The 9,570-nt window shown below is 41.5% G+C and overlaps 1 protein-coding gene across 1 annotated transcript; it reads right to left on the bottom strand.

Moving 5' to 3' along the window:
• Positions 1-7,391: 7,391 nt before the first annotated feature.
• LOC132637560 (uncharacterized) lies at positions 7,392-8,972 on the bottom strand. The gene has a single exon (XM_060354633.1). The coding sequence runs from the start codon at positions 8,970-8,972 to the stop codon at positions 7,392-7,394; it is 1,581 nt and encodes a 526-aa protein (XP_060210616.1).
• Between the last annotated feature and the right edge of the window lie 598 nt (positions 8,973-9,570).

The following is a 9,570-nucleotide window of genomic DNA, read 5'->3' as shown; positions in this document are numbered from 1 at the left end:
AAGCTTAACTTATCACCAAAATTAGATCAAACAAAGTTAGTAAATCTGAAATTATCAAGAACACACCTGAACATTCACAAAATATTTATGAACACTCAAGAACACAAGTATTCAAAACACTTCAAATGATATACCAAAATGACCATCTTCATGCCTAGTTTCCAAATATCACCATGGATCACCCAAGATACCTAAACTAATGGCACGATTGGAGACTTTAAAATAATAGTTCATGAACTTTTTCTTGAACATATGAACATCCAAGAACACATGTCTTCAAACACAAAACAAAATCAGATTCACCAATAGATCAAGAACACCCAAATACTCCAAGTAACACGAATTTCATCCAAAACAACAACTATCAAGAAGTTTAACCCTAAGAACACTAAGAAATTCGTCCAAAACAGAATACTTTTTTTTTTTTAAAGTTTGATACAAAACAAGGACTAGATTTGTAGGGACAAATCTATGACTGGCTCTTTGATACCAAATGATGCAAGAAAAATAACAAAGATAGAAAGAAGACACAATTTGATTAACAATTGGACAATAACTAGAAGAAGTCCTAGTTACCTCCCAAAAGGATCAAAAGGCACCTATCTTATTCGAACAATCCTCAAGAGAATAGCCATCTCTTGCAAACTGTTAGATCAAATGGGGGTTGTTCAATTTGGAGTCCACCAAATTAATACTAGTCATTCAAAACTAAAGGGTTTCAATAATATTCAATATTCAAAGATAGGTTCTTCCAAATCAATTACAAGCACCTTTAATTAAGGTTCTTAAAATATACTAGTCAAAAGAAATAAATAGAAGTGTAGTCTTCTAGGTGCATAGAAGACTACAAAATGCATACTCCTAGAAGCCTAGAAAGCCACTACACATATTGAAAGTCAAAATAGCCTTTAATAAGCCTAGAAAACATAAAAAGGGAAGCTTCCTTCGTTCACATTAGTCCAGCCCCTCATGTTCACACTAGAGCTTCTAGAACTCCTAATTTGGGCTGCTAGACTTGTTCTTTCAGATCTTGGGCTTCAATCCACATCCTTTCGGGCTTCAATTTGGGTCTCCTCGGCTTGAACACTTTAGTCGTCACCATGGTAATTTGGATTGCATCATATGGGTATCTTCATTATCTCCCCTACGATCAACCATGGCTAGCTCAACAGTGTGAAAATCAGCGCCCATTGGCGACTTCTCTATGACTGGCACAGAGTTATCTAGATAGTTATGGACACTTCCCTTGCCGTGAATCGTGACTTCTTGGTCATCCCATATGAATTTGAGAGACAGGTGTAACAAAGATGTTACAACCCCGATGGTGTGCAACCATGGTCGGCCCAACAATAGGTTGTAGCTTGTTTTGATATCCATGATGATAAACTCCACTACGAACTCCGCGGAGCCCATTTGTATGTGTAGATCTATTTCTCCAATTGGGTCTCTGGTCACGCCATCATAAGCTTTTACGTTGGTTTGACTCTGACGAATCTTGCCAATATCATACCTGACTTGTTTCAGAGTCGTCACAAGGCATACATTCAACCCAGCTCCTCCATTAATTAACACTTGAGGAATAATCTTGTCACGACACTTGACTGTTATGTGCAAAGCCTTATTGTGAGCCTTACCCTCTCTTAGTAATTCATATCAGAAAATGACAGCCTATGCACTTGTACAACATACCCCATGATCTCGGCTAATGTTTCACTTGTAGTGCCGGCGGGCACTTGGAACTCATCCAACGCTTTCATCAAGGCTAAGCGATGTTGAGACGAACTAAGTAGTAGTGACATTACTGATATCCTGGCAGGAGTCTTATGCAGATGCTCAACAATCGAATAATCCTTAATTGGCATTTGTCTCCAGAAGTTTTCAGTTTCGCCTTTAGTGATTGGTCTCTTCTGAGGGTTTTCACGACGTGGTGCTTCGAGCACAGGTTCTTCTGAGGCATAACACCTTCCTAATCTGGTCTTACCCTGAACCACAACAGCTATCTCTTTTTCTTTATTGACCATCATTTGGTGCGGTGGTTTGATCACAAAGGGTGCATTCTCAATTGATCCTGATGTTTTGAGTATAAATGGCTTGTTATGAATTTAAACTACTATTGAGGGATATTTGAGCACGAAAGGCTCTCGTTTGCTATGGCAGATATCTCATACTTCTTTATCGAAGGGACTAGCACTTCTTCCTGCTCCTGTAAAGACAACGAGGCGACGGTGCTCTCTAACCCTTCCATATCTGGACGAATTAACGCCAGGCTCTCTTCCCATTCATCACCTCTTTTCTATCATGTAAATTTGGTTTCCTCCATGCTTTAGGAGCGGATTTGTGTCCACATTTGGAGGTATTGGTTCTAGGATAAGCTCATGATTGTCAATCATATCCTGTAATTTGTGCCTTAGGTTTATGCAATATTCGGTGGCATGGCCAACTTGGTTAGAATGATAGGCGCAAGTGAGATCTGGCTTGTACCATCGATCCGTGGGATTAACAGGTTTTGGTGGGATAGCGCTTATTCACCGGTAGCTCTTAGCTTGGCAAATAAACTTGTCCTTGATTCCGGCAAAGGAGTGAATGCTCTCATAGGTTTCCTTTGGGGTGCCTCATAATTTGCTGGTAGAGACTGGTTCTGGAAAGTTTGATTTTGTGGAGCTTGGTTATTGGGTGTTGGCATTCGATAATTTGGTCGTGGAGCTCGGTTGCTTGGTGCGGGTATTTGATAATTTAGTTATGGAGCTTGATAGCCAGGTTATGCGTAGCACACAGACATTAGGCTATATTTGGGGTGAAGTGGTTATATAGTTGGTTGGTGGAGGTGATTGGTAGTTATCTGAATTTTTGTGGGACACCTCTTTTTCTTGGCTTTTCGGGCTAGTAGATGTAGAAACATAGGCTATATCTTCTCTTTTCTTTTTGCCACCCATGGCACCAGACGCACCTGATCTGTTTAGTACAATAACAATTCTACCGGTCTTGAGGCCATCCTCGATATCTTCCCCAACGGCAAATAAATCTGCAAAGGAACTCCCTTTCATAATTATCATTTTGTCAAAGCAATCAGCTTTTTGGTATCGTATGAATGCGACTACCAGCTCAGCTTCAGTCATGGGTGGTTGCACACGCGCTGCTTCGTCTCTCCAGCGACTAGCATATTCTCAGTAGGTTTCAGTTGATATCTGACGAATTTTCTCTAATGAGAAGTGATCAGACACATTTTCCACATTAAAGCGGAATCTTTCCATGAATGAACTTGCCATTTCTTCTCATGTTTTCCATTGGCTAATATCTTGAGAGATAAACCATTCCATAGCCGTTCCTGACAGACTTCAACTAAACAACCTCATGAGCAAAGCTTCGTTTTCACCATTTCCAACCAACTGGTCGCAGTAAGCCCTCAAGTGGTCATTGGGATTGCCCGACCTATTAAAATGATCAAACTACGGAATTTTGAAGCCTTCTGTTAGACCCAGGTCTGGATGTTTGCACAAATTAGAGCATCTTAACCCCTCTTTCTTTTTAGAGCCATGTTCCAGTTCAACAATTTTCTTCCCCATCTCCTTCTCTATTTTGTCTATTCTTGCTTCAAAGAACATTTCCATGTTCTCCAATTCTGGCAAAGAGTTAATATGAGTGACATGGACTTGAAAAGTGACATTTGGTTGTATGGGATGGGTCATAGGAACTCCTGTTGCCCGAGGGGCTTGATAAGCATTTGTGTTTGTAGCGTGAGCTGGTGTTTGAAAAGCTGCGGTTTGGTGGGAGGAACTCCCCACATAGGTGGTATTTTGGCGTAGTATAGTTTGAAAGGTAGCCACAGTCTGGGTTTGAGTGAAATGATCCGGAATTAGTAAATCTAAATTTGGGAAAGTGGGTGGAGGTCTCCTAGCCTCAACATTAGTAGCATTTTCTTTCTCGGCCCTCAGGCGGTCCGCTTCTTCTCTGGCTTCGACCAATTGTCTCATCAGCAGACTGACAGCCTCTTCTAAAGGCTATCTAGCTATTTCGGCTATTGGGGTACCTTCTACTAAAGCATTTATGTTCGGTGGTGGAGTTTCAGGCATGTTTTCTTCTTGAGAGTTTAAGGACGCTGCGGCAGCTTTTGATCGGGTAACTGGTGCAAGCGAATCGACCCCTATCTATAAGAGAAAACAACTCAAAAGCTCCTAAGATAGCGTTAGGTTTAAGCACGAAACACAAAATATCACGTTGTTTGCAGTTTATAGCACATAGAATCATATATTTTGTTTCAACTCCTTGATCGATTCACATTCCAAGGGTATTTTGGTCTTTTTGTATTTTTGGGAATACTAATTTTCAGTAACTAGTTTATATGGTTGATTTGCTTCTACCCGTCCTATACTAAGGGGGATTTTAGGTTTTTATTATAAAAGGACCGAGTCTTAAATAAACTGCCTACGTATCCCACCAAAGGGAAATCAGGTCCAACCGTAGTTCAGGCATACACAGAAAAGTTTTTCCTTATGCTACCCAAAACTTAGTTTTTCTATCGTGACCAGGCCTTAAGTAGGCTTCCCACGTATCCCCAACGGGACATTAGGTCGGCGTGGTTCCGTTTACATGAAAAGGGAAAGGGATACTCTTATTTATTGAAAGTAGTAAAGGGATACTTATGTTTTTCTACCCAACCATACTAAACAGGTTTTCATTGTCTTCTTTATCTTCATCCCTTATCCTCGTCCTCCCGTGACGATCTAAACATGACTTTCATTCACGAGGCGTTCCAGCTTAAACTTGAAATTCACACATTCTTCAATGTCGTGGCCGAGGTGGCCATGTTGATACACACAAACTGTTTCTTTCAGAGATCCTGGGAGACCCTGATAGGTTTGTGGCACTGCTCTTATCTTTTTCACGCTACATAGTAGGGAGTGGATTCTGGCGTACGACTCTTCAAATTTGGAAAAATCACTCCTCCAGAACCTAACCTTTGATATCCTTTCTGGGTGGTTTCTTCCTTGGTCATGAGTCAGGAGAGAGTGGGGTCCCCATAGTTGGCTAATTCTCCCTTGGTCAATCCATTGGATAAGCTTTCTTTCCAATGCTCCACACTCATTGGCGGTATGTCCTGTCTGACTTCGGTGGTAGAGGCATTTTCTGTAAATTATAGAAGGAGCGCATGGTGGCAACAGATTTGGGCTTTGTGCGTACACTTCAATGCTTCCCAAAGTCTCCAAGAGTTCTTATTTTGACAACTCTGCTGGTGTACCCCAATTGTGTGATCTTGTGCCCTTAAGAACAATTGTGCATGAAACTGGAGGTTCCTCGAGCTAAGATTCGTGTGGGTCTCCATAGGCTTTCAGATTAGGGATAAGTAATTCGTCATTTCCATATGGTATGGGGTCAATCCCTTCTTGTTGACTGAGTGGGACATAACTCCCAAGTGGTGCTTCAGATGCCTTTCCCCATTTTACCCGATTGGCAGGGTGTTGCTTTGTTAGTTCCTTAACGTAAGCTAGGAGAGTTTCTGCTTCTTTCATTTTCTCATTGGCTACCTTAGTGGTTTGTACAACCACTTTCATTCTAGTAGTGGCTAGGGCCATTCTATCGTCCCATTGCCGAATTTTCTCACTTGTTACTTCCGTACCCTTGTCGTCACTGACTAGGTTGACGTAAGGTGAAGTTGCACTCATGCTGTCCGGAGTCTCCATTTTCTATTAGAAAATCAACCTTTTAAAAGTGGATCTAAATTTGTTTTGATGGTTATTTTCTTTGGTTTTCTTTTGGGTAGTGGCCGGAATATGGACCAATCAAGAGTTTCAACAAATTACATGATTTTCACACAAAGCAGATATATCACGTAAGCATTTAGATAATATATAATTCTCTTTCCCATACCTCGTTGCTCCGAGGCTACTAGTGAAGCAAAATTGTGCCATATGTAAAACAAATGTATTGTTCCCAAAGACAAAATCCGAGTGCTTTTCATTAACGATATTTTCCCAAGTGGGATTACACGGCTTTTAAAAGTAAATTCAATAATTATAAAAATCTACTCCACGGACAGAAATCTGCTCTCTATCATCTCTTGCCTTCTTGGCCCTTCGAAGGGCAGTTTGAATGGCTACATATGCTGGCATCAATGCTGTCCCGATCCATTGACCCCTCTGATCGTCAGGCAATGATGTCCCCATATCTATGGCTTCCTTAACAAGAGTGTCAAGCCTTTCCAAGCTCTTCAATGAAGCATCTGCCTCGTTTTTCAAACTCTCAATTATCTTTTGATCATATTCCATCTTTACTTGATGATCCATTTCTCTTCCTTCCATTCGCCGTTTCATTCTCCTAACTTGGATTGCATTCACGACCTCCCTATCCTTGGGAAATTTGTACAGATATGGTCCTGGAGTGGCAGTATCATCTAACTCAGCCCTAAGCCACTCATATTAATTTTCATCATGGCTTGGACTGTTAGGATCCCTATCCAACTTATCTTCCCTTATCACATTCTTCCAATCTTTCTGAGCATCTTTTATTCCCTCGATGCGACCTTCTTCATAATCTCGTACAAACTCTTCCATATTACCCACATTCAGAATAACTTGTCTCATACCAAACTGTCTAAGAACTCTCAATAGTGCGTAGGGTCGGATTCCCCTAATGCCCCATAAGTGGTAGATATGGCCGTCTACGGCTCTTAACAAAGATAGTCTTGGAGTGAAAATCAGGTACCCTCCACCTGATATGTTCTTCTCTCAGTTTGGAAAAGATGTGAGGCTATTCTTTTTTGTTTTGAACCCCACAAGGCATAGTAGCGACTCCCAAGTCATCCTCTCCCAGGGATGGATTTCAGCGGGTAGGTAAGCCATTCCTATCCAAATGCTTAAGTATCCACCATTGGACTAAAAGGTTGCAACTTTGGAAGTAGTAATAATGGTCACCACATTTTCCCAAAGCTTGGAATATGTCTGATAGGATAATAGGGATGATGTCAAAGTATTTGGTAAGCCCATTTGTTGTGACTCCCCTAAGAACAGCATGGGCAACAAAGACAACCCGGGTGTCATTTGCTAAGGAGGTATTTTGTGGAAATACCATGGTCCCTAATAGGCAAGTGATAAAGGCTAGTGTTTGATTGGCTTCCCAGGATTGGGGTGAAGAAAACTCAAGGATGTGGTTCTCGTACCCCTGTTTGGATGAATACCTCCCATATAACTCTCTAAAGGCTATAGTGGGCCCCTGTGCCCACTCGGCTTTGTTAACAGTAAACATGTCTTTGATTTCTTTTGGGGTAGGTTTGTGAGGGATAAGGATATTTTGGGCTAATTTCTTTTTGGTTCTGACGGCACTTCCTACACTTTCCAGGACATCTCTAATCTCTTCTAAAGTGGGAGTCATATCTCCTCAAATCTGAACACCATCTGTCATTGTCCCAATAACAGGTAATGATCAAAAACAACACGCTCAACACAAAAGGCACATTTTTTCAGATTAGCATACAATTTCTCTTTTCTCAAAACATCAAAGACTTGCCTTAAGTGATCAGCATGTTCATCCACAGTTTCACTATACACAAGAATGTCATCAAAATAAACCACAACAAACCTATTTATGAATGGTTTAAGCACATGATTCATCAATCTCATGAAAGTACTCGGTGCGTTAGAGAGGCCAAATGGCATCACTAACCATTCATAGAGACCAAACTTGGTCTTGAATGCGGTCTTCCATTCATCACCCGGTTTCATCCGGATTTGATGGTGGCCGGACCTAAGATCAATTTTGGAAAACCAACAAGAACCACTTAACTCATCTAACATGTCGTCTAACCTAGGAATAGCATGACGATACTTTACCGTGATCTTGTTGACAGCTCTACAATCGACACACATTCTCCACGTTCCGTCTTTCTTTGGCACAAGTATGACCGGAACGGCGCACGGACTCAAACGTTCCCGCACCAACCCCTTGCTTAAGAGCTCATCAACCTGCCTTTGGAGTTCCTTGGTGTCTTCCAGATTACACCTATAGGCTGGTTTGTTCGGAATTTGGGATCCGGGCACAAAATCTATTTGATGCTCAATTCCTCTCAAGGGAGGCAGTCCACTTGGCATCTCCTCGGGAAATACATCCACAAAATCCTGCAAAAGATTCTCAACAAAACTTGAAAATTGATTAGCATTAGACAAATCATCGCTATCACTCAAGAGAATACCTTTATGCACTAGGAAAATCATCATTTTGTTTTCATCGTTACCTTTAAAGTACTCTCCCGGTTGCATGATTGCACATACCTTTTCGTTACCCAGCGGTGGTGATGTGGACTTAGGATCAGTCACAATACTAGCCTTACCTTTAACCGCTTCCTTCAACTCCTTCATCCGACGATAATCTTCTATCACTTGCTTTGGTGACAAAGGCTTGAGTATGAGACTCTTACCTTCACTTTGAACTGCATATGTGTTGGCTTGGCCATCATGAATCGCAGCTCTATCATATTGCCACGGCCTTCCCAAAAGTAAATGGCATGCCTGCATTGGTACCACATCACATTTTACCTCATCTTGGTAAGCTCCTATGTTGAACTTAACCAAAACCTGCTTTGTAACTCGCAATTCACCACACTCATTGAGCCATTGTAATCGGTAGGGTCGGGAATGTTTCAATGTAGGCAGTTTCAATTGCTCAACCAAAGTTTGGCTAGCAACATTAGCACAACTTCCTCCATCCACAATCAATGAACAAACCTTCCCCTTTACCCTACACCTAGCATGAAAAATATTCTCCCTTTGCACATGTTCTTCATTTTCCAAGCTTATAGTGCTCAAATTTCTCCGCACCACAAGAAACATTTCGGGCAGATCATCCTCCTCTTCTCCTTCCGGTTTCTCAAGACCATGATCAAGTTCTTTTTCATTGCCATCTTCTGGTTCACTTTCTTGTTCTTGAACAGTGCCATCATCAAGAATAAGCATGGTCCTCCGAGTAGGACACTCTTTGGCCATATGCTCATATCCCCTACATTTATGACATTGAATAGATGAAGCACTAGGAGAATTGAGTTGAGCTTTACCTCCGGAGTCCTTTGGTTCAGATTTGGTTGGATTCTTTTCAAGTGGCCTTTTAACATCACGGCTAGCACTCGAACTTGGACTCTTCAAATCCTTACCCCTACTCCACGGAGTAGTATTGGCACTTCCTCTCAATCTGAATGTCTTGTCCTCCTTCACCCCTTTTTCTGCCTCTATAGCCGCTTGGAACACCTCATCAAGAGTATAGTAAGTGAGTAACCTCAATTGAGAGGAGATTTCTCGGTTCAACCCAGCTTTGAATCAGATGATAAGATGCTCCTCGTCTTCTTCAAGATCAAGAGCCATTCTTGCTTTCTCAAACTCATCATAGAACTCTATGGTCTTAGAACCCTGCTTCAATTCATAGAGCCTTCGGAGCTGCTCTTGATGATGCTTGGCAGTGACATACTTAGCATCCATGACATGTTTCAATTGTCCCCAAGTAAGATGTTCCAGTAAACCATGTCTTCTCCGAACTCGCTTTTCTGATTCCCGCCATGTAGAAGCATAGCCTTCAAAAGAGGCAATGGCA

The sequence above is a fragment of the Lycium barbarum genome, chromosome 4 (assembly GCF_019175385.1).
Source record: "Lycium barbarum isolate Lr01 chromosome 4, ASM1917538v2, whole genome shotgun sequence".
Classification (NCBI taxonomy): domain Eukaryota; kingdom Viridiplantae; phylum Streptophyta; class Magnoliopsida; order Solanales; family Solanaceae; genus Lycium; species Lycium barbarum.
The sequence above is the reverse complement of the archived record's forward strand: the minus strand, read 5'-3'. Positions and strand labels throughout refer to the sequence as shown.